The following is a 27325-nucleotide window of genomic DNA, read 5'->3' on the forward strand; positions in this document are numbered from 1 at the left end:
TGATTTTGTGTTTTTTCCATTGAGTCAGTAATTTGCTTAGTTTTGTCAGGAATGGTGTCTGATGTTCATTGGGGGCATAGACATTAACGATTAGTAAGGATGTGTAATTTTAAACAACTTTCCAACTTACTTTTATCATCAATTTTGCTTTGTTTTCTTGTATTCTTAGAAAAAAAGAGGGGTTTGAGAGAGCGCTAGAGACAGAGGTGGAAATGCCAAACCTAACAAAAAACAGGAGAGATAGCAATAGTCCCCAGAAAGATATTGATATAAAGTGGATAAAGAAATACTCGATCCTCCTGCGCTAAGGCCAGATGATTCTGATACTTAGCTTAATTCGTGGGAATGGATATAAAATAAATAATTAAATAAGTCAAATATATACTTAAAAACAATTTAATTCTAAAAGTAAAAATAATATAGAAAATCGATTTAATTCTGTTAAAAATAATTGTTCATGAGCAGAACATAAAAACAATTCATAAAACCATAATAACACAATTCCAAGAACTATTGTGTAATTGGTAGGAAAAGGAAATTCATAAATAGCCAGATGTAGTGCTTAGAGACTGTTAGTGCATAGAGTGAGTTAGTGAAAGGATATAAAAAACTCAATTAGGGCAGAGCAAAACAACAGATAAAGCGCACATAAAATGAAAAAAATGTAAATATCAGTAGCAACAGATTAAACTAATCTAGCTTCACAATAATAGCCACAGATATAAATATGGCAAGCTGTTAACATATATCATACACAGCAAAAAACATGTATAGATCCTTTAGATCCTTAGAAGTGAAAGACGAAAGCAGGTTATTGCAGTGTGACAAACAGCAAAAGCAAGCGTTTAGCGGTTAGTTTTTTTAATCAGTTTTGCTCTTTAACTGAACAGAGATAGTGTGTTGTACAAGCGGAAGCAATTATGCATAAAATAAAGTCGCGCAAAAAAATGCAGACAATAGCAAGCAATAAACTGTTGTGCAAGTAAATGTGTTGGTATAAATGTCCACTTTTAGATAGATTTGCAAATCTATTAAAGTGAAGGTAAATGTAGCTTCATGTTGATCTAGTATTTTATTATATGATACAAATCAGTATGAGTTTCATTCATCAATATTTATAAATCTTATTGTAAACAAAGGTTATCTGCTTTATAAGTCCATTTCTGACGGTATTCAAATTCAACCCCCTTTTTTTTTTTTTATCTCGGTCAGGTCACGTTTTTACATAGTCCAATTGAAAATCTGGCCGTTAGGCGGCCGTCACTCCACGTCATTTGCCTCCTTGATGGTATGCGCATGCGCTGTCGTTTTTTGTTTACATCGGAATACACGCGCGCTTCCGTTTCCCGCATGCGTAACTGTATGCAGTTAGAATTTCCAGCACTCGCCAAGTTGCGCATGTGGAGTGGAGGGTGAAATCGGCAATTTGCGCATGCGCAGTTCAAAGGAGCATCGTGAACGCGCTTTTGAGTGACGTATAGAGCGGGTGGGACCGCTCTATACATCACTTACCAGAAAAGCAGGAAATACAGATAGGGCGGAGTCACCATCATAACGGTAGGGATGGATAAATATATATAATATTTAAAATATAAAAGAAAAAGTGAAAAAAAGTTAGCGATTATCTTATGTAAATAATAAAGAATGCATGGATGTCTTCAAAATGAAAAAACTTTACCTTCACTTTAATCTAATCCGGATCCGTTCACTGTTTAATGGGTACAGGTTAATCCTGGGTGATAGTGAGAGTTATTTTAAACTTGGGTTTATAACACAACGTGTGCAAATCCCCTTTTTTTTCACATGTGGATATAACCTTCTTTTTCACATAACCATTAACAGAGGGTTTTGTTTTATTCAAAAATTTTGTTACCAAAGTACCTTAGGCTGCTAGATACAGCTGGGTGCCTCGCTCGACGCTTGTTGAAGAAAGTTTTCGTCCGGTCCCTCTGCACAGGGAATGTTAGGTGGATGGTCTGACTTCGTCAGACTTTGCGGTAAAACCAGGTTACCTCGAAATCTCCTTGTGTAGTTGGGACGCCTGATCTGGCGTTTGTAGCAAGAAGCTATCGCCCGGTCTGTTCCTTACCGGGAAACACAGCTGAGAGTCTGACGTCACAGACTACGGTGGCCTAGATGGGCCAAAAAGAAGCAACGCGTTTCGGTTATACACCTTTCTCAAGCTTTCTTCAACAAGCGCCGAGCGAGGCGCCCAGCTGTATCTAGCAGCCTAAGGTACTTTGGTAACAAAAGTTTTGAATAAAACAAAACCCTCTGTTAATGGTTATGTGAAAAAGAAGGTTATATCCACATGTGAAAAAAAGGGGATTTGCACACGTTGTGTTATAAACCCAAGTTTAAAATAACTCTCACTATCACCCAGGATTAACCTGTACCCATTAAACAGTGAACGGATCCGGGTTAGATTAATAGATTTGCAAATCTATCTAAAAGTGGACATTTATACCAACACATTTACTTGCACAACAGTTTATTGCTTGCTATTTTCTGCATTTTTTTGCGTGACTTTATTTTATGCATAATTGCTTCCGCTTGTACAACACACTATATCTGTTCAGTTAAAGAGCAAAACTGATTAAAAAAACTAACCGCTAAACGCTTGCTTTTGCTGTTTGTCACACTGCAATAACCATGAACAATTGTTTTAAACAGAATTAAATTGATTTTCTATATTATTTTTACTTTTAGAATTAAATTGTTTTTAAGTACATATTTGACTTATTTAATTATTTATTTTATATCCATTCCCACGAATTAAGCTAAGTATCAGAATCATCTGGCCTTAGCGCAGGAGGATCGAGTATATGCTAATTTCTAAGCCCTTGAAGGACGCCTCTTATTTTAATGCATTTTTTCACAACTAGAGGGTGTTAATTCATGTGTGCCATATAGATAACATTGTGCTCATGCACGTGGAGTTACTCAGGAGTCAGCACTGATTGGCTAAAATGCAAGTCTGTCAAAAGAAATTAGATAAGGGGGCAGTCTGCAGAGGCTTAGATACAAGGAAATAGATTTATGTAGCTGCGAATGCAGCTGTTTCTGCGCGAGCCTTTAGGCTCGCCGGAAACATAAGTTAAGAAGCAGCGGTCTTAAAGGGACATTAAACACTTTGAGATGGTAATATAAAATGATAAATTGTATATATAAAACAACTCTGCAATATACTTTCATTATTTATTTTGTCCTCTTTGCCTGTAATTCCATTCTGAAATTGTGAGCTTTTCAGTTCCTGTTAGAAATGGAAGTGCAGAACACTGTTATATTCCACGCAGCCATTGGCTGCACACTCTAGTGACCTATTTATAACTGTCTCTAATTGGCCACAACAGAGAAGGTAACACAAGTTACAACATGGCAGCTCCCAGTGTTTTATAGACACTAAAACTTTACACTTATTTTGTCACTTTTTAAACAACTAATGAAACTTTAAAAAATACATCTACATGTTAGTCATGGACTAATCTTTTCTTTGAATGCATCATTCTATCTAGCGTGTATTTAGTGTTTAATGTCCCTTTAAGGTGCAATGATAAATGCCGACAGCGTATGCTTTCAGCATTTAGTGATGTCGGGCGGACATGATCCGCTACAGTGGATCACGTCTGCCCGCATCTTAATAAATCGGCCCCAAGGTAAAAAGTGTTGATTATGCAAAACAGGAGAAAGGGTAATAAAGGGATTATCTATCTTTTAAACAATAAACATTTTCAAGTATTATGTACTTTCTTATTTTTTGTTTTAAATAAAAACAAAGTGAATATCTTGGTTGTTTGCACATCATTTGTTTCTATTTTAAAGGTTTTTGGAAAGCATCAGTTAATAGACACAGCTTTCTGGTTAAAAAATATTGTTCACATCACACTTTTAAAACTTTGAACTGGTTAACAGCATAATTATGATCATCAGAATCAGGACCTAAACAACAGAGAGCTCTGGTGCAAAATTATTTTGGGGGCTCCCAAAGGTAACTCAGTGTTAAGCAATAATAATTTTAATGAGAGAATTTGGACAGTACCAAAAAAAAAAAATACTGTGTAAAACAAACTAGATCAACTAGAGGTGCTCTGATAATTTTATAAATAATCATTTTAATATGAGGCAGCATAACTGTAAAAAGTTGACAAAAAATATCACATGAACATTTTCTATGTAAACACAAAAGACTTCAGCTTACCAGAGTAAGTGTTCTGTGCTCCAAAGCGACTCTCTTTTACTATCATCTGCGTAGTGAAAAAAAATCAGTGTTGAGTTTGCTTTACTGCAATCTAGTGGGATTTCACTGAAACCTTGTTCATGTGATATTGTCTGAGCTTTTGGCAGAAATGCTGCCTCATTTTCAAGTGATTCAATATTTGGGTATCATGTCCCTTTAAAGGGACACTGAACCCAATTTTTTTCTTTTGTGATTCAGATAGAGCATGACATTTTAAGCAACTTTATAATTTACTCCTATTATCAAATTTTCTTGATTCTCTTGGTATCTTTATTTGAAATGCAAGAATGTAAGTTTAGATGCCGGCCACTTTTTTGGTGAACAACCTGGGTTGTCCTTGCTGATCTGCAGCCAAATTATGACCATTAATTAGACTTAGGTGTTAGAGATACATACATATGTCTAAATATAAATATAAATATATATATATATATATTATATATATATGTCTATATATGAAAACGATAGGGTGTTTTGGCTTGCGCTGTGCATTGCAAATAGTTATTTTGCCCTTTAAAAATCCCTCCTGGTGTATTTCAAAGGCAGTTTAGTCTGGAGATTCCACTATCATCAATGGAATAAATTGTAAAGGGTGAGAGGGAAAAATAAACAAGAAACAATTTATGGTCCAGTATAGTATGTATGTACTAGTAACCAATATGGTGAAAAAGTAAGACCAGTGCTCACCTTTTTAAACCTCAAACATGTGAGGTATGTGAGAAACATTGGGGGGAGTAGAACCCAGTCTTTATTACAGATGTCTCCTGATGCCTTATTGGAGTATGGTATTCGGTAGAATATGGTGCTTCTTTCTTTTTCTGTGTGTGCCTTTAGGATATCCTTCTCCTCTTGTGGAGTACGGTATCTTTGACTTTTGGTGTAGAGATTGCTTCTCCTCTCCTGGAATACCGAATACCATACTCCAATAAGGCATCAGGAGACAAACATCGGTAATAAAGACTGGGATCTACTCCCCCCAACGTTTCTCACATACCTCACATGTTTGAGGTTTAAAAAGGTGAGCACTATTCTTTCTTTTTCACCATATTGGTTACTAGTACATACATACTGCACCATAAATTGTTTCTTGTTTATGTTTCCTCCACCCTATGAGCGCTACAGTCTGGAACCCTCTACTCTCACCCTTTACATATGTCTATATATGTGTACATATATATTTATATGTGTATATACAGTATGTACTTACAGACATTTGTGCACATAGACATATCTGTAAGTGCATTGGAGCCCTTTAAAAACATGTAAAAATATATTTATGCAATATTTATTTTAAATAAAGGTTTTAACTATGTATTTACTGTAAATATTTCACATTCCTATCTTCTGCACATAGCAGAATATGGTCTAAGTATTTCTAAATAGATATTCCTATATATATTTGTATATATCTATTGCTATATATATTTATATATATATATATATATTTCCAAGATATCAGCACTCTCTGTCTGTTCCTGCCGTACAACTGTGGGGTGCCATCCAGTATATAAAAAAACTTTGTTTTATTCACAGGAGTCTGAGGGCGGGGGTTACTCCCCGAAAACGTTAACTCACTAATTAAATATTTTGAATTAGGGCGAGTGCATCCTTTGGATTTATTATATATATATAAAGATTTTACCAAAAAAAGATCAGATATATTTAGAAATATTTGTTTAAGAATAAATAGAACATATTCTTGTATGTGAAGAACATTGGAATGTGAAATATTCATATTTCATGTCGGGTTAGCGTACTTGAATATACAATCGGGTTTGTGTGCGAGTTGGGTGTTAGTTTTTTTCCACTTTTTTTTGCTCCATTGACTATAGGACTATAGGTTATTGCGCCTGCGATATTCTAAGTTCAGACTTTTGTGCTCGTTGGGTTAGCGCACAAGCGAAAACAGTTTACTTTCAACTTATAATACATTCGCACAAAAAGCTTACTTCTAGCGCAGTTAATGCTTGAGTGGGAGCATTAAAGTGCATTATTTTTCATCTATTTCCGGTTCTGTATTAAATTATTTGTTTATGGTTTATATTATCTCAATGTGACGACACATATTGATCTACGTAAATCTGTTCATTTTCTTTTTTTTTTTTAATTTATAATTCAATACAAATATAACACTCAAATAAAAAGGTATACTATATATAGATAAACATTTAAAAACAAACACAAAACAAGAATGGGCAAGATCACATACTGGCACTTACAAACACAAAACTTCATAAACGTTAATGGATATTTTTATTGTTACTACTAGTTGTTTAATTTGCACCTGGAATGTGATCTAGCCCTATATGTCTAACAAACATTTATTTTGTTTGCTTGTTATTAGAGCAGTAGTAACATTAGAAACAAATTTTAACACATTATTATTATTATTATTATTATTATTATACTTTATTTTTAAAGCACCAACATATTCCGCATCGCTGTCCATGGGTACAATTAATTTAAACAAAACAATGATATAAAAATTGCAAGAGACAAGACAACATTTTACAAACACATACAGGAGGAATTGAGGGCCCTATCCCATAGGAACTTACAATCTAGAAGGGTAGGAGGTTGGGAAACAGTAGGTGAGGACTGCAAGATTGAGAAAGATGTTAATGCAGAGTTAGATGAGGGAAATGTTAGGTAAGTGAAATTAATTTATTATTGAGTTGGGTAGTAGGCTTCTCTGAACAAAAAAAGTCTTCAGGTAGCATTTAAAAGAAGAAAGATTAGGGGAAAGCTTGATAGGACGAGGGAGAGTGTTCCAGAGGGTAGGTGCTGCACGACAGCATGGGAAGAGGTGATAGTCGAAGATGCAAGGAGCAGGTCATTATTGGATCTTAGTGGGCGAGCTGGAGTATACTTGTTGATTAGAGAGGATAGGTAGTGGGGACCAGCGTTGGTGAGAGCTTTGTAAGGGTGAGAATTTTGAATTTAATTCTGCTGTGTATGGGGAGCCAATGAAGGAACTCGCAGAGAGGTGCAGCAGATAAAGAGCGACGGCAAAGGTGGATCAGCCTGGCAGAGGCATTTAGGATGGATTGAAGTGGGGAGAGGCGGGAAAGAGGAAGACCAGTAAGTAGGTTATTGCAGTAGTCAAGACGGGAAATAACAAGGGACTGGATTATATGCTTTGTGGTGTTAGCGTCAGAAAGTAAGAGAGATAGGTTAAAGATGTAAGTGAGAGCAGGAGTGAGGGTGGAAGATAGGGAGGGTATTAGATGGGAAGGGATAGGGTCAAGTGAGGCGTGAGGAAGATAGTAATGAAGAGACTTCAATCTTAGTGGCTGGATAGAAAATGCAGAGGGAGTAGCTGGGCCTGTTGTTGGAAGATTGCAGGCTGGTGTTGAGATATTGTACGTGTTTTGTTTAAAAAGTAGTCTGCCAAGTCTTGAGCACTAAAGACAGACGGGGGGAGTGTTAATGGTGGAGAAGAGTCGTTTAGGGTTTGAGGAAAGAGTAGATATGAGAGAAGATAAGTAGGTTTGTACAACAGTCTAACATTCGTTTAATGTAGTAGTATTTCTAATGCTTTTCTTTAAATGCAATATTTGGTTCTAATTTTCTAATAATTTGATTTGAATTATGCAATATTCAAATTCTAAAATTTTTAATCAATATATTTGTAATGGTATTTCGAATGCTCTCTTTCAATGTAATATTCAAATTATGCAATATTCAAAATAGAAATATTCAAATTGATATATTTGTACCCATTATGTATCAATTTACAAATTCACTGCCACATGAACTATTGAACTCCTGAATAGTATTTGTTAAATCGAATGTTACATTTGAAATTTCGAAAGTGGATATTCGATCTACTTATGAACAATTGAAAACAAAAGTAACATTTGAAAACTGGAAATAACGTTTGATTATCGATTTTTAATGGATTTTCATTCTTATCAACATTTGATTGTCCAAAAAGAATGTCCACAGGACTATTTGTTCTACCAAACGAATTACACTTTCAACACATTCTCCCATCCCTTGTAGTTACCCTGCACATGAGGTAAATCATGATCTGGAACGTTTTGACTATTGCAAGTGGAACTCACCATTTTTAAATTTTCCAGTGGAATAAGACCATTGCGGTGCAGGCTTATGGGCCGTTGTAGTTTCTTGCTCAGTCTCATAATGTTCAAGTAACTGGGTACTGTTCATATATCCTTCCTCGTACATTCTTTTTCAAGAAACATCATCAGTCCCAAGAAAATAATGTACAGGTCAGTCTTGTATAATGGGATAAAGTGCATTGGCAGGAAGATCTCTCCTGGAAAATCAGTGGAAAAGGGAAATTACCTGTTTGTTTGTTTGTTTGTTTTCCTTTTTAAAGAAATGTTCCTTTTTATACAACAAAATCAAAGAGACAGTAAATGAAAAATAAAGCTTTCATGATACAGATAGCGCATGGAATTTTAAATAATCTTCTAATTTACTTCTATTATCAAATTTGCTTCATTCTCTTGGTATCCTTTATTGAAGAGTATGCTGAAGAGCGTCAATGCACTGCTGGGAGCTATGCGGTGAAGTTTAGCTGCACATTATCTATTTATAATACAGTTTCCATATAAAAGGGGTTAAAATACAATTTTTGCAAGGATATCGTACAACAGGGATAGGCACAGACAAAGGCTGTGGCGGACATTTTCCAAAGTACAGACCTTAGTGAAGGACACCAAGGTACATTTGTAATTAAATAAATTATTTTATAGTACCTGGTGTTATTATACTGATACAGATACCACTGACCATATAACCAGCCCTCCTCTGGCTATACCCATGTGCCAGTGTCACTACTGTGTCATTATATAGTGCTGGGTGTTATTATACTGATGCAGATACCACTGACCCTATAACCAGCCCTCCTCTGGCTATACCCATGTGCCAGTGTCACTACTGTGTCATTATATAGCGCTGGGTGTTATTATACAGATGCAGATACCACTGATCCTATAACCAGCCCTCCTCTGGCTATACCCATGTGCCAGTGTCACTACTGTGTCATTATATAGTGTTGGGTGTTATTATACTGATGCAGATACCACTGATCCTATAACCAGCCCTCCTCTGGCTATACCCATGTGCCAGTGTCACTACTGTGTCATTATATAGCGCTGGGTGTTATTATACTGATGCCGATACCACTGATCCTATAACCAGCCCTCCTCTGGCTATACCCATGAGCCAGTGTCACTACTGTGTCATATAGTGCTTGGTGTTATTATACTGATACAGATACCACTGATCCTATAACCAGCCCTCCTCTGGCTATACCCATGTGCCAGTGTCACTACTGTGTCATTATATAGTGCTGGGTGTTATTATTATACTGATGCAGATACCACTGATCCTATAACCAGCCCTCCTCTGGCTATACCCATGTGCCAGTGTCACTACTGTGTCATTATATAGTGCTTGGTGTTATTATACTGATGTAAATACCACTGATCCTATAACCAGCCCTCCTCTGGCTATACCCATGTGCCAGTGTCACTACTGTGTCATTATATAGCGCTGGGTGTTATTATACTGATGCAGATACCACTGATCCTATAACCAGCCCTCCTCTGGCTATACCCATGTGCCAGTGTCACTACTGTGTCATTATATAGTGCTTGGTGTTATTATACTGATGCAGATACCACTGATCCTATAACCAGCCCTCATCTCGCTATACCCATGTGCCAGTGTCACTACTGTGTCATATAGCGCTGGGTGTTATTATAATGATGCAGATACCACTGATCCTATAACCAGCCCTCCTCTGGCTATACCCATGTGCCAGTGTCACTACTGTGTCATTATATAGTGCTTGGTGTTATTATACTGATGCAGATACCACTGATCCTATAACCAGCCCTCCTCTGGCTATACCCATGTGCCAGTGTCACTACTGTGTCATTATATAGTGCTTGGTGTTATTATACTGATGCAGATACCAATGATTCTATAACCAGCCCTCCTCTGGCTATACCCATGTGCCAGTGTAACTACTGTGTCATTATATAGTGCTGGGTGTTATTATACAGATGCAGATACCACTGATCCTATAACCAGCCCTCCTCTGGCTATACCCATGTGCCAGTGTCACTACTGTGTCATTATATATAGTGCTGGGTGTTATTATACTGATGCAGAAACCACTGATCCTATAACCAGCCCTCCTCTGGCTATACCCATGTGCCAGTGTCACTACTGTGTCATTATATAGCGCTGGGTGTTATTATACTGATGCAGATACCACTGATCCTATAACCAGCCCTCCTCTGGCTATACCCATGTGTCAGTGTCACTACTGTGTCTTTGTATATTGCTGGGTGTTATTATACTGATGCAGATACCACTGACCCTATAACCAGCCCTCCTCTGGCTATACCCATGTGTCAGTGTCACTACTGTGTCTTTGTATATTGCTGGGTGTTATTATACTGATGCAGATACCACTGACCCTATAACCAGCCCTCCTCTAGCTATACCCATGAGCCAGTGTCACTACTGTGTCATTATATAGTGCTGGGTGCTATTATACTGATGCAGATACCACTGATTCTATAACCAGCCCTCCTCTGGCTATACCCATGTGCCAGTGTCACTACTGTGTCTTTGTATAGAGCTGGGTGTTATTATACTGATGCAGATACCACTGACCCTATAACCAGCCCTTGTCTGGCTATACCCATGTGCCAGTGTCACTACTGTGTCTTTGTATAGAGCTGGGTGTTATTATACTGATGCAGATACCACTTATTCTATAACCAGCCCTCCTCTGGCTATACCCATGTGCCAGTGTCACTACTGTGCCATTATATAGTGCTGGGTGTTATTATACTGATGTAAATACCACTGATCCTATAACCAGCCCTCCTCTGGCTATACCCATGTGCCAGTGTCACTACTGTGTTTTTGTATAGTGCTTGGTGTTATTATACTGATGCAGATACCACTGACCCTATAACCAGCCCTCCTCTGGCTATACCCATGTGCCAGTGTCACTACTGTGTCTTTGTATAGTGCTGGGTGTTATTATACTAATGCAGATACCAATGATCCTATAACCAGCCCTTGTCTGGCTATATGCATGTGCCAGTGTCACTACTGTGTCATTATATAGCGCTGGGTGTTATTATACTGATGCAGATACCACTGACCCTATAATCAGCCCTCCTCTGGCTATGCCCATGTGCCAGTGTCACTACTGTGTCTTTGTATAGTGCTGGGTGTTATTATACTGATGTAAATACCACTGATCCTATAACCAGCCCTCCTCTGGCTATACCCATGTGCCAGTGTCACTACTGTGTCATTATATAGTGCTGGGTGTTATTATACTGATGCAGATACCACTGATCCTATAACCAGCCCTCATCTGGCTATACCCATGTGCCAGTGTCACTACTGTGTCATATAGTGCTGGGTGTTATTATACAGATGCAGATACCACTGACCCTATTACCAGCCCTTGTCTGGCTATACGCATGTGCCATTGTCACTACTGTGTCATTATATAGTGCTGGGTGTTATTATGCTGATGCAGATACCACTGATCCTATAACCAGCCCTCCTCTGGCTATACACATGTGCCAGTGTCACTACTGTGTCATTATATAGTGCTGGGTGTTATTATACTGATGCAGATACCACTGATCCTATAACCAGCCCTCCTCTGGCTATACACATGTGCCAGTGTCACTACTGTGTCTTTGTATAGTGCTTGGTGTTATTATACTGATTCAGATACCACTGACCCTATAACCAGCCCTCCTCTAGCTATACCCATGAGCCAGTGTCACTACTGTGTCTTTGTATAGTGCTGGGTGTTATTATACTAATGCAGATACCACTGATCCTATAACCAGCCCTTGTCTGGCTATACCCATGTGCCAGTGTCACTACTGTGTCATTATATAGTGCTGGGTGTTATTATACTGATGCAGATACCACTGATCCTATAACCAGCCCTCATCTGGCTATACCCATGTGCCAGTGTCACTACTGTGTCATATAGTGCTGGGTGTTATTATACAGATGCAGATACCACTGACCATATTACCAGCCCTTGTCTGGCTATACGCATGTGCCAGTGTCACTACTGTATCATTATATAGTGCTGGGTGTTATTATACTGATACAGATACACATCCAGTATTTCACTCAGGCTTTATTTATTCCATAACTTATCACCCAATATTACTAGCAGTCTCTTGACAAGCCACTAACTTTATTTACACTACATATTTTTGTATTTCTATTATTTAATCAGAAAGGTTGTGGCGGACACTGCAAGGGCTAGTCACGGACACCAGGTGTCTGTGTGCGGACACCAGGTGTCTGTGTGCGGACACCTTGCCTATCCCTGTCATCCAATGGAGGGGCCACTGTTTATTTCTCACTGAGATCTGTAAAAGGCTTAGACAATCTTAAAGAAGAGATTGAAAATAGTTTTTGAATGGAAATAATTCCCATTGATTTAGGACATTTATTCCACAACTTATGACTAAGGAATACAAACTAAAATTTGATAAAGCAATATATTGAAAAGTATTTAACGAGACAGTAAAGTCAAAATTAAACGTTTATGATTCAGATGGAGCAGGCAATTTTAAAATACTTTCCAATTTACTTCTCTTATCTAACTTGCTTTCATCTGTCGGTCTTGATTTGTTAAAAAACTTACCTAGGTAGGCTCAAGAGCAACAACGCACTACTAGGAGCTATCTGCTGATTGGTGGCTGCACATATATACCTCTTGTCATTGGCTCGTCTGATGTGTTCCGCTAGCTCCCAGTATTGGATTGCTTCTCCTTCACCAAAGGATACCAAGAGAACGATACATATATATTTTTTTTAAAGTTTCATGAACTGTTTAAATATTGTCAAAAAAGTGTAAAATTTTAGTGTCTAATAAACAATGGGAGCTGCCATGTTCTAATCTATGGCCAATTAGAGACAGTTATAAATAGGTCACTAGAGTGTGCAGCCAATGGCTGTGTGGAATATAACAATTTCGGAATGGAATTACAGGAAAAGGGGACAAAATAAACAATGAAAGTATATTGCATAGTTTTTGTTTATATACAGTATATATATATATATATATATATATATATATATACACACACAATTTATCATTTTATATTACCATCTTAAAGTGTTTAATGTCCCTTTAACCCTTTAATTACATATATACACTTGCATTAATTGTTCTGCCAACATTTATAGAGACCTTTACCTACTTATACAACTGTCCCATATTTTATTTGCATTGTCATTGACCCAATTTTACTGGGTGCTAACAGGTTTTTGAGGTTTTGATTTCTTTTAAAAATAATTTCAGGTCCCTCACACAGTTGTTGACTGTAAAAGGGCGTCTAATTGGAGTACTATCCAATGCTGTCTAAGTATATCTCTAATCTTGGAGTTTCATATGTGAAATATTCTCCATAAGTATTACCGCCTCCATATCATAATTTTCTGTATGGGTAAAATTATGTTTGATTCTCTGGAATTGACATAATGGGACATTATGTTTTTACCTTGTTAGATGTACTCCTTCCATCTTACTTAGAAACTGTCGGCTAGATTACGAGTTTGGCGTTAGCCTTAAAAAGCAGCGTTGGCTGGTCCTAACGCTGGTTTTTAACGCCCGCTTGTATTACGAGTCTTGCAGGTACAGTCTCACCGCTCACTTTTTGGGCCAGACTCTTAAATACCGCAAATCCACTTACATCAATTGCGTATCCTATATTTTCAATGGGACTTGCATAGCGCCTGTATTACGAGTCTGACAAAAAGTGAGCGGTAGACCCTCTCCTGTCAAGCCTGGTACCGCATTTAAAAGTCAGTAGTTAAGAGTTTTACACTACAACGCCGTAGCATAAAACTCTTAACTAAAGTGCTAAAAAGTACACTAACACCCATAAACTACCTATTAACCCCTAAACCGAGGCCCTCCCACATCGCAAACAGTAAAATAAATATTTTAACCCCTAATCTGCTGAACCGGACATCGCCGCCACTATAATAAATATATTAACCCCTAAACCGCCTTACTCCTGCATCGCAAACACTATTTAAACCCCTAATTTGCCGGCCCTAACATCGCCGCCACCTACCTACATTTATTAACCCCTAATCTGCCGGCCACAACGTCGCCGCCACTATAATAAAGTTATTAACCCCTAAACCTAAATCTAACCCTAACCCCACCTAACTTAAATATAATTTAAATAAATCTAAAAAAATGTAAATAAATCTAAATAAAATTACTACAATTAACTAAATAATTCCTATTTAAAACTAAATACTTACCTATAAAATAAACCCTAAGCTAGCTACAATATAACTAATAGTTGCATTGTATCTAGCTTAGGGTTTATTTTTATTTAACAGGCAACTTTGTATTTAATTTAACGAGGTACAATAGTTATTAAATAGTTATTTACTATTTAATAACTACCTAGTTAAAATAAAGACAAATTTACCTGTAAAATAAAACCTAACCTAAGTTACAATTACACCTAACACTACACTACAATTAAATTAATTACCTAAATTAAATACAATTAAATAAAATTATCTAAAGTACAAAAAAACACACTAAATTACAGAAAATAATAAAGAAATTACAAGATTTTTAAACTAATTACACCTAATCTAATCCCCCTAACAAAATAAAAAAGCCCCCCCCAAAATAAAAAAAGCCCTACCCTACACTAAATTACAAATAGCACTTAAAAGGGCCTTTTGCGGGGCATTGCCCCAAAGTAATCAGCTCTTTTACCTGAAAAAAAAATTACAACCCCCCCAACATTAAAACCCACCACCCACACAACCAACCCTACTCAAAAACCCACCCAATCCCCTCTTAAAAAAACCTAACACTAACCCCCTGAAGATCACCTTACCGGGAGACGTCTTCACCCAACCGGGCCGAAGTCCTCAACGAAGCCGGCAGAAGTCTTCGTCCAAGCCGGGCGAAGTGGTCCTCCAGACGGGCAGACATCTTCATCCAGACGGCATCTTCTATCTTCATCCATCCGGCGCGGAGCTGGTCCATCTTCAAGACATCCGACGCGGAGCATCCTCTTCTTCCGACGGCTGAACACAGAATGAAGGTTCCTTTAAATGACGTCATCCAAGATGGCGTCCCTTCAATTCCGATTGGCTGATAGAATTCTATCAGCCAATCGGAATTAAGGTAGAAAAAATCCTATTTTCTGATGCAATCAGCCAATAGGATTGAAGTTCAATCCTATTGGCTCATCCAATCAGCCAATAGGATTGAGCTGAGCTATTATAGTGGCGGTGACGTTGGGGGCGGCAAATTAGGGGTTAATAAATGTAGATAGGAATGTAGGTGCCGGCGATGTTGGGGGCAGCAGATTAGGGGTTCATAAGTATAATGTAGGTGGCGACGGTATCCGGAGCGGCAGATTAGGAGTTAATAATATAATGTAGGCATCGGCGATGTCGGGGGCATAAGATTAGGTGCTAATAAGTGTAAAATTAGGGGTGTTTAGACTCGGGTTCATGTTAGGGTCTTAGGTGTAGACATAAATGTATTTTCCCCATAGGAATCAATGGGGCTGCGTTAGGAGCTAAACGCTGCTTTTTTGCAGGTGTTAGTTTTTTTTTCAGCTGGCTCTCCCCCATTGATTCCTATGGGGAAATTGTGCATGAGCACGTTTTACCAGCTCACCGCTAACGTAAGCAGCGCTGGAATTGAGGTGAGATGTGGAGAAAAATTTTGCTCTACGCTCACTTTTTTGCGGTTAACGCCAGGTTTCTAAAAACCCGTAATATCAGTGCTGTCTGTAAGTGAGCGGTGAGCTTAAACTGCTCATTAGCACCGCACCCCTGTTACCGCAAAACTCGTAATCTAGGCGTGCTTCTTTTAGTTGTTTTTTTTCTAAAGTTTCTAACTGCGCCTCAGAGGTACTTATAATATGAAACAAAATTAATAAATTAAGAGCTGTTCCAATTCTTAGGTGGTGGGAAATTATCCTTAAAGGGACAGTCAACAAAAAAATGGTTATTGTTTAAAAAAGATAAATAATGCCTTTATTACCCATTCCCCCGTTTTGCATAACTAACACTGTTATATTAATATACTTTGTAACCTTTAAACCTCAAAAATTTTGTCTGTTTCTAAGTCCCTAAAGAAAGCGCCAATATCACATGCTTTCTATTTGCTTTTCACATCAGGTGAAGCTAGTTCATGTGAGCCATATAGATATAACATTGTGGTGACGCCCGTGCTTAACTGCAAGTCAATAGATAAAGTCATGTGATCAGCGGGCTGTCAGAAGATGCTTAGAAACAAGGTAATCACAGAGGTAAAAAGTGTATTAATATAACCATGTTTTCTGTGCAAAACTGGGGAATTGGGTAATAAAGGGATTATCTATCTTTTAAAGCAATAACAAATTTTGAGTTGGCTGTCCATTTAAACTCTTTTTTATTATGTTGTAAAGGTTTTTACGGAAGCATCAATCGCGGTACATGCAATAGTATGTCACACCCTAAATCAACCCAACACTCATTGTAGGAGAACTGCCAAAATTATAAATTATGTACAACCAGCAAAGAGAAACAAAAACCTCCTTAAGCTACTATAGTATATTTGTCTCAACCTGCAAACAGGTGTCATAAAAAAGCATTTATCTGGAAAAACCTGTAAATCAGTAAAAAGAACACAGACATCTGCAATATTACTAAAATCTAGTACAGGTATAAGAAATCCCCAAATCTGGAATTCCAAAACCTAAATTTATTCTGAAATCCAAACTTTTTAATTAATATTTTTTTTTTTAAAATAGTAATAATCTCAAAAATTACCCCCCCCCCCCCCCGTCTGTAAGTCACAATCTTCTCTGTCTGTGTCTTTACTATTTTTTTTGTGTTCTAAAATGCAAAACAAAATTTATGCTTGCCTGATAAATTATTTCCTTTCAGGCTCCATAACGCGTTGGATATCATTCCCGCCACTAGGAGGAGGCCAAGAACCCACTCAAGAGCTTAAAGGGATACTAAACACAATAGCTTAAAAAGATAAGTGGATTTATAGATACGGCAACAAAAAAGGTATATCCCTTACAGAATCGTCATAAGGAAAACAAAACTGTAATCCTAGATAGGCCACTTGTCCATTGAGCTTACCTTGTTGAGCAGACTCAAATGAGTGAGAGTAGGACAAAGATTATATACTGATAAGAGCAGTACACGTCTAGTACTCTGTCATGTCCGTTTTCGGGCTTGAATTTAGGACTCCTAGTTTGCAGCTTCTTGCTTTGACCATATGCTAATGTAGTGCTGTGGAATATATTGCACCAGACACCTTCTGCAAAGGAAAAGAGATGGTAAACCCAACTATAAAGGTTAGCTGTAACTTGAGAAAAAAGTATCCAAAACTGCATTCAAACCCTAGATAATCAGCTTGTAAAGCTAGGTATATAACATTAAACTAAACATAATCTGTGTGCAATGTTGCATCAGGGAGAGGGTATGAAGAGGGTATGAATCATAACCACTACCTTTCTGGATATATAGCTATAACCATGTACCTACAAGTGCCACAAAACATGTTGAGTTATGTGTATATTATAAAAGGGTCATCTGAGGTAAAATAGTGTGTGAAAATAAAACATAACTATTTTAATAAAATTTTCAAAAATCTGCAAAATGACTTACACTTTAGTGTTACCAAGTGTTGCCTGCTCCACCCCCCTTTTATCAGTGTGCTACTCCAAAGCTTGTGCTATCATATAATAAAGTGTGTTTGTGAGGATAATTACATATACAAGCAAAGGGGGGGGGGTGCAGAGGGACAGCAGGTACTTCTATTGTTTGTTGCCAAGGGGCTTGCTTGTTTCCATGGGGATAATGTCACATGCTTTGTGAAAGCTTCAGCATTATACTGTCCACTGCTTTAGTCAGGTGCCATGTGACTCTGCACCCTACTGTGCACGTGCACAAGTGCATTTCTGCAGAAGCTATGGCCTGGACAGCACCTTCTATATATGGAAATGCCCGAGGGCATCGCCGGACTGCTTTCAAAAAGAAAAGGGTATTTTTAAAAAGATGCTTCAATGTAAAGTTTAATCATTAAAATTACATTCACTTTAATATTTTAAACAATTAAGAATATATTTTCCCAAATGTGAAAAACATAAAATGGATTGAGAAGCCCTCTACCGCTAAGCCCAGAAGTAATAATCACCTCAGACACATTTAAAACACACTGCTTTAAGCAGAAAGTTAATGACTCAGGAAGATAGTAATAAAGAACCCTCCAAGAACAACTCCACACCAGCAATACTCACCCCTCCAGGGACACTGGGACATAAATGGTTGGGAAACAGAAATTGAAATAAACTTCAACAGATGCAAAAGCAGGCCCCAGACACAGCCGATACTCGGAGGAAAAAGAGCACTAAACTTAGGGGGTGGTGCTACCACCTGGAGCGCTCTGAGACAATTAGAGCTAATGCACATTACCCAACTTATCCCCAGCTGAACCACTGTGATTCTGAGTGAACTTCTGACTTCAGTAAGCAGTAGAGAGCACATTCAGTGCTTGTACGAGTACTGCAGAGGATTTATTTTAGGAAATATACCAATATTCCAAAGGGGGAAGCTAAGAAACACATCCCGAGATGCCTGGGGGTAGTTATGGCTAAAAAAAAACCTAGGGAGAAACTGCACACATAACAGGGTATTCCTATGTCCCTGTATCAATCAGTGTACTAGAAAGCTCTTCTGTCTTCATTCAGAATTATATGTCCCACGGATAAAGGGTCTCACAGTGATCTGAGCTCCCAAATAATAATCCATAAACAAGTAGATGGAACACCTGCCTCTATTCTCAACCTTCACCTTTGAGGCCAAGAACAAAAACTGGGGAGAGATGGGAGGTGGGAGATAATTTAAGTTCTTGAGTGGGTTTTTGGTCTCCTCCTAGTGGCTGGAATTATATCCCACATGTTATGGATGGCTATGGACTATCATCATTAACCCCTTAGTGACCGAGGACGTGCAGGGTACGTCTGAAAAAAAAAGGCAGTTAACGCCTGACGACGTACCCTGCACGTCCTCGGCTAAAGTGAGTGCTGGAAGCGATCAAGATCGCTTCCAGGCACTATTACAGTACTGCAGGGATGCCTCGATGTCTGGGCATCCCTGCAGTGCTGTTACGGAGTGCCGGGACCGGAGCGATCACTCCCCCTTGAGTGATCACTTCCGGTTTTGCTCCACGTGGAGCCTGGCAGTGCAGCAGAGCATCGGAAGCGATCGGACACGCTTCCGATGCTCTGCTAGTGTGCTAAGTGCCTCGGTGGGTCGAGGCACTTAGTTAGTAAATAAATTAAATAAAAATTGTTTAAAAAAAAAAACGGTAATAAAATAAAAAGCCCCCACATATAGCCCCCCCCTCCCCCATGAGGCTTCCAAAATGGCGATGCCCGGTGCATCATGGGGCCTCTGGGGGTGTCCCTAGCCAGTCTCACCATAGGGGCAAGCTAGGGTCGCCCAATCTGAGCCTTCTTAGAAAAAAAAAAAAAATAATAATAAAATCTCCCATTTGTCTGATCAGGTCAATATTTGTAAATATTGACTCTGATCAGTGTGGATCTCCCTCCCTCTCCTCACTTGCTATTTTGTTGGAGAGAGAGAGAGAGACCTGTATTTCAGCAGAGAGAGATTTATTTCTTTTATTTGTTAAAAAATTTAAAATCCAAAGGCTCTTTTCAGAGCCATTAACCCCTAGCTTGCCAGTGATCACTATAAATCACTGGCAGTAGCACAGCTGCACTTTTTTTTGCTGTCTGTGCATTTTTTTAGGGGTTAATTTTTGTTGTTGTATTTTTTTTTAAAAACCCAAAGGCTCCTTTCAGAGCCATTTAGCTAATTTAATTTAATTTAAAGACTATTTAACCCCTAGCTTGCCAGTGATCGCTATACATCACTGGCATTAGCATAGCTGTACTTTTTTGCTGTCTGTGCATTTTTTAGGGGTTAATTTTTGTTGTTGTAATTTTTTAAAAACCTAAACGCTCCTTTCAGAGCCATTTAGCTAATTTAATTTAATTTAAATAGTATTTAACCCCTAGCTTGCCAGTGATCGCTATAAATCACTGGCATTAGCATAGCTGTACTTTTTTGCTGTCTGTGCATTTTTTTAGGGGTTAATTTTTGTTGTTGTAATTTTTTAAAAACCCAAAGGCTCCTTTCAGAGCCATTTAGCTAATTTAATTTAATTTAAAGAGTATTTAACCCCTAGCTTGCCAGTGATCGCTATAAATCACTGGCATTAGCATAGCTGTACTTTTTTGCTGTCTGTGCATTTTTTTAGGGGTTAATTTTTGTTGTTGTAATTTTTTAAAAACCCAAAGGCTCCTTTCAGAGCCATTTAGCTAATTTAATTTAATTTAAAGAGTATTTAACCCCTAGCTTGCCAGTGATCGCTATAAATCACTGGCATTAGCATAGCTGTACTTTTTTTAAAAAAAACCCAAAGGCCATTTAGTTAATTTAATTTAAAGAGTATTTAACCCCTAGCTTGCCAGTGATCGCTATAAATCACTGGCATTAGCATAGCTGTACTTTTTTGCTGTCTGTGCATTTTTTTAGGGGTTAATTTTTGTTGTTGTAATTTTTTAAAAACCCAAAGGCTCCTTTCAGAGCCATTTAGCTAATTTAATTTAATTTAAAGAGTATTTAACCCCTAGCTTGCCAGTGATCGCTATAAATCACTGGCATTAGCATAGCTGTACTTTTTTTTTAAAAAACCCAAAGGCCATTTAGTTAATTAATTAATTTTGGTTTTCTGTGACAGATACAAAAATGTCACAGAAAAGATATAGTGCTGAGGAGGCGTATGCCATCCTTGCGTCAGAGTCAGATGCCTCTATGTCTGACTCAGACCCCAATTTTGACCCTGCCATATGCTCAGATACATCATTAGATGCAGTCTCAACTGATAGTGATGTATCTGTGGCTGCTAGCCCCCCTGCCAGCCCCCCTGCCAGCCCCCCTGCTAGAAGGAGGCGTGTTGCTGCCATTGCCGCTGAAGAGTGGGTAACGCCTCATCTCCAGAGGCCAGATATCCCACCCTTCACAGCAAATGCTGGCATAAATATAGATGTGGCAGGTTTTAGCCCCCAACAGTTTCTGGAGGTGTTTCTGGGTGATGATGTATTGGGGAACATTGTCGCCCAAACTAATTTATATGCCCATCAGTACCGTGCTGCAAAGCCTGAAACATATTTGGCAAAGCAGCAATGGGCCTCCATCAATGTGCCAGAATTTAAAAAATTCTGGGCATTGACTATGCTGATGGGCATCATAAAGAAACCCTCCGTTCGCTCCTACTGGAGCAGTAGCCCCATCTGCTCTACCCCCATTTTCTCCCAGAGTATGTCGAGGCAGAGATATGAAATGATTCTTCATTTCATGCACTTCAGCGACAACAGCCTGTGCCCCCCTAGGGAGCATCCCCAATTTGACAGGCTGTATAAAATCCGCCCCCTGATTACCCACTTTTCTGCCAGGTTTGCAGAGGCTTATACACCTGGAAGGAATATATGCGTTGATGAATCCATGATGAAGTATAAGGGAAGGCTGGGATTCAAGCAGTATATTCCTTCCAAGCGCTCCAGGTATGGGGTAAAGGTGTATAAGCTCTGTGAGAGCGAGACTGGGTATACTCAGGCCTTCCGGGTGTATGAGGGAAAGGATAGCCACCTTGACCCTCCAGGTTGCCCAGAACATATGGGAACCACTGGCAAGATTGTCTGGGACCTGATATTACCCCTAATGAACAAAGGGTATCACTTGTACTTAGACAATTATTATACAAGTGTCCTTTTGTTCAAGCTACTGTATTGCTTTGATACAGTAGCTTGCGGTACTATTAAAAAGAACCGCAAAGGTTTCCCAGGACAACTTGTACGCACCCGGCTACGAAGGGGGGAGACCTCAGCTCTGCGCCAAGAGGAGCTGTTGGCACTTAAGTACAGGGACAAGAAGGATGTATACCTTCTTACCACCATCCACACAGAGAGGACGGTGGCGGTCTCTGTACATGGCAGAGCTGAGATCATAAGGAAGCCAGTGTGCATCAAGTCTTATAACCGACATATGGGTGGGGTTGATCTGGCAGATCAGCTGCTGCAGCCCTACCTAATTATGCGGAAGACAAGGGCCTGGTACAAAAAGGTTGCAATTTACCTAATGCAGATTGCAACCCACAACGCTTTTTTGTTGTTCAAAAAAGCAAACCCCGGAATGAAACAGACTTTTTTACAATTTCAGCTCCAGATCATTTCGGGGATTTTGTACCATGATGCACCTGCTCCCCGGGCGGTGATGGGAGAGAGCAGAGTTGGGGCTACTCATTTTATTTTTAAAATCCCCCCTACTGCCGCAAAGCAGAGACCACAAAAAAAATGCAGAGTCTGTACCAAGAGGGGGCAGAGAAGGGACACTGTATATCACTGTCCTGATTGCCCTGGATAGCCTGGACTCTGCATTGGGGACTGCTTCAAGCGGTACCATACAATGGTCAATTTTTAAAAAATAAATACATTTGCTGTTATTTTTTTTTTGTTATGTTTACTGTTAAATTTTTTGTTGTTATTTTTTTACTTTTAATGTGCCAGATTTTTACATTTCACTAATATATTTTTTTTTCTAAAATGGGGCTGTTCTTTTTTTTTTTTACAAAAACCCCTGTCAAACCTATGCATGGGGGACATAGGTGTTCTCAAGGTGCCTTGCAGAAAACAACCTGTAGTATTTTTTTTGCACTAACTTACAACAGTCTCTCCTAAATCATAGTCAAAAAGCAATGTGTGTGTAAAAATGAAAATTGAAAAAATGCCACCATACACTTTCTCCAATTTGTTTAGCTAAAACAGTTACTTCAAATGCATCAAAGCACACCATATACAATACCTTGGGGTGTCAACATTTCAAAAATATGCACATTCATGGCAATAAATAAAAGTGGGGTTTACAATAGGCCCCAAACTAAAGATAGGCCTATCAGAAGAAATACTCTCACTTAATAACTAAAATCACAAGTCATAAAATTGTAACATAACCTTCCCAAAATCCTGGCAAACCTATGCATGGGGGGCATAGGTGTACTCAGGGTGCCTAGCAGAAAACAACCTGAAGTATTTTTTTGCACTAACTTACAACAGTCTCTCCTAAATCATAGTCAAAAAGCAATGTGTGTGTAAAAATGAAAATTGAAAAAATGCCACCATACACTTTCTCCAATTTTTTTTAGCTAAAACAGTTACTTCAAATGCATCAAAGCACACCATATACAATACCTTGGGGTGTCAACATTTCAAAAATATGCACATTCATGGAAACAAATAAATTGGGGTATGTTAAAATACCCCCAAAAAGACAATAGGCAAAGAAAATATGTTAAATGTGAAAAAAAAATCACAAACGCATGTTGGACATTTGGCATTACACCCCCCGAACAAGCCAAGAAACTTATGCATAGGTGGTATCACTGTACTCAGGAGATGTTGGTGAACACATATTGGGGTCTTCTTTGGCAGTAACACATAACAGGAGCTGAGAATTCATGTCTAAAGTACAATGTGTGTGAAAAATAACACACAAAAAATGACTGCCTAATAGTTTGACAAAGAATTAGTGCATGGAAAGTGTTAAAATACCAGCATTTGAAATACCCTAGGGTGTCTACTTTTCAAAAATATATGGTTTGATGGGGGTAAATTACATTGGCCGGCTTCAGAAATGTCCTACATAGGACATGGGTGCATGGGATGTGAAAATTCCAAGTTGAAAAACTGGAATGCGCCCCCTAAAAATAAGGCCTTTTAGCCCCCAGAGAACCCAACACACCTATACATGGGTGGTATCACTGTACTCAGGAGATGTTGTTGAATACATATTGAGGTTTTTTTTGGCAGTAACACATAACAGGGACTGAGAATATATGCCTAAAGTACAACGTGTGTGAAAAATAACACAAAAAAAATGACTACCCAAAAGTTTGACAAAGACTAGTGGTTGAAATAGTGCATGGAAAGTGTTAAAATACCAGCATTTGAAATACCCTAGGGTGTCTACTTTTCAAAAATATATGGTTTGATGGGGGTAATTTACATTGGCTGGCTTCAGAAATGTCCCAAATAGGACATGGGTGCATGATGACAGATGTGAAAATTCCAAGTTGAAAAACTGGAATGCGCCCCCTAAAATTAAGGCCTTTTAGCCCCCAGAGAACCCGACACACCTATACATGGGGGGTATCACTGTACTCAGGAGATGTTGTTGAATACATATTGAGGTTTTTTTTGGCAGTAACACATAACAGGGACTGAGAATATATGCCTAAAGTACAATGTGTGTGAAAAATAATGCAAAAAAATGACTACCTAAAAGTTTGACAAAGACTAGTGGTCTAATTAGTGCATGGAAAGTGTTAAAATACCAGCATTTGAAATACCCTAGGGTGTCTACTTTTCAAAAATATATGGTTTGATGGGGGTAATTTACATTGGCCGGCTTCAGAAATGTCCCAAATAGGACATGGGTGCATGATGACAGATGTGAAAATTCCAAGTTGAAAAACTGGAATGCGCCCCCTAAAATTAAGGCCTTTTAGCCCCCAGAGAACCCGACACACCTATACATGGGGGGTATCACTGTACTCAGGAGATGTTGTTGAATACATATTGAGGTTTTTTTTGGCAGTAACACATAACAGGGACTGAGAATATATGCCTAAAGTACAATGTGTGTGAAAAATAATGCAAAAAAATGACTACCTAAAAGTTTGACAAAGACTAGTGGTTGAATTAGTGCATGGAAAGTGTTAAAATACCAGCATTTGAAATACCCTAGGGTGTCTACTTTTCAAAAATATATGGTTTGATGGGGGTAATTTACATTGGCCGGCTTCAGAAATGTCCCAAATAGGACATGGGTGCATGATGACAGATGTGAAAATTCCAAGTTGAAAAACTGGAATGCGCCCCCTAAAATTAAGGCCTTTTAGCCCCCAGAGAACCCGACACACCTATACATGGGGGGTATCACTGTACTCAGGAGATGTTGTTGAATACATATTGAGGTTTTTTTTGGCAGTAACACATAACAGGGACTGAGAATATATGCCTAAAGTACAATGTGTGTGAAAAATAATGCAAAAAAATGACTACCTAAAAGTTTGACAAAGACTAGTGGTTGAATTAGTGCATGGAAAGTGTTAAAATACCAGCATTTGAAATACCCTAGGGTGTCTACTTTTCAAAAATATATGGTTTGATGGGGGTAATTTACATTGGCCGGCTTCAGAAATGTCCCAAATAGGACATGGGTGCATGATGACAGATGTGAAAATTCCAAGTTGAAAAACTGGAATGCGCCCCCTAAAATTGAGGCCTTTTAGCCCCCAGAGAACCCGACACACCTATACATGGGGGGTATCACTGTACTCAGGAGATGTTGTTGAATACATATTGAGGTTTTTTTTGGCAGTAACACATAACAGGGACTGAGAATATATGCCTAAAGTACAATGTGTGTGAAAAATAATGCAAAAAAATGACTACCTAAAAGTTTGACAAAGACTAGTGGTTGAATTAGTGCATGGAAAGTGTTAAAATACCAGCATTTGAAATACCCTAGGGTGTCTACTTTTCAAAAATATATGGTTTGATGGGGGTAATTTACATTGGCTGGCTTCAGAAATGTCCCAAATAGGACATGGGTGCATGATGACAGATGTGAAAATTCCAAGTTGAAAAACTGGAATGCGCCCCCTAAAATTAAGGCCTTTTAGCCCCCAGAGAACCCGACACACCTATACATGGGGGGTATCACTGTACTCAGGAGATGTTGTTGAATACATATTGAGGTTTTTTTTGGCAGTAACACATAACAGGGACTGAGAATATATGCCTAAAGTACGTGTGTGAAAAATAATGCAAAAAAATGACTACCTAAAAGTTTGACAAAGACTAGTGGTTGAATTAGTGCATGGAAAGTGTTAAAATACCAGCATTTGAAATACCCTAGGGTGTCTACTTTTCAAAAATATATGGTTTGATGGGGGTAATTTACATTGGCTGGCTTCAGAAATGTCCCAAATAGGACATGGGTGCATGATGACAGATGTGAAAATTCCAAGTTGAAAAACTGGAATGCGCCCCCTAAAATTAAGGCCTTTTAGCCCCCAGAGAACCCGACACACCTATACATGGGGGGTATCACTGTACTCAGGAGATGTTGTTGAATACATATTGAGGTTTTTTTTGGCAGTAACACATAACAGGGACTGAGAATATATGCCTAAAGTACAATGTGTGTGAAAAATAATGCAAAAAAATGACTACCTAAAAGTTTGACAAAGACTAGTGGTCTAATTAGTGCATGGAAAGTGTTAAAATACCAGCATTTGAAATACCCTAGGGTGTCTACTTTTCAAAAATATATGGTTTGATGGGGGTAATTTACATTGGCCGGCTTCAGAAATGTCCCAAATAGGACATGGGTGCATGATGACAGATGTGAAAATTCCAAGTTGAAAAACTGGAATGCGCCCCCTAAAATTAAGGCCTTTTAGCCCCCAGAGAACCCGACACACCTATACATGGGGGGTATCACTGTACTCAGGAGATGTTGTTGAATACATATTGAGGTTTTTTTTGGCAGTAACACATAACAGGGACTGAGAATATATGCCTAAAGTACAATGTGTGTGAAAAATAATGCAAAAAAATGACTACCTAAAAGTTTGACAAAGACTAGTGGTTGAATTAGTGCATGGAAAGTGTTAAAATACCAGCATTTGAAATACCCTAGGGTGTCTACTTTTCAAAAATATATGGTTTGATGGGGGTAATTTACATTGGCCGGCTTCAGAAATGTCCCAAATAGGACATGGGTGCATGATGACAGATGTGAAAATTCCAAGTTGAAAAACTGGAATGCGCCCCCTAAAATTAAGGCCTTTTAGCCCCCAGAGAACCCGACACACCTATACATGGGGGGTATCACTGTACTCAGGAGATGTTGTTGAATACA

At 38.5% G+C, this 27325-nt stretch overlaps 1 protein-coding gene across 2 annotated transcripts in view; it reads right to left on the minus strand.

The window, feature by feature from the left end:
* Positions 1 to 27325, minus strand: part of USP18 (ubiquitin specific peptidase 18) — a 139972-nt gene that overhangs the window by 94005 nt on the left and 18642 nt on the right. For both annotated transcript variants that reach the window (XM_053718903.1, XM_053718901.1), the window contains exons 2-3: positions 17408 to 17588; positions 8305 to 8519 (exon numbers count right to left, since the gene is read on the minus strand). In XM_053718903.1, the coding sequence (XP_053574878.1) occupies positions 8305 to 8428 (124 nt within the window). In that variant the 5' untranslated portion in view covers positions 8429 to 8519; positions 17408 to 17588. The remainder of the gene's footprint in view (positions 1 to 8304; positions 8520 to 17407; positions 17589 to 27325) is intronic.

Source organism: Bombina bombina, chromosome 6, assembly GCF_027579735.1.
Source record: "Bombina bombina isolate aBomBom1 chromosome 6, aBomBom1.pri, whole genome shotgun sequence".
NCBI lineage: Eukaryota > Metazoa > Chordata > Amphibia > Anura > Bombinatoridae > Bombina > Bombina bombina.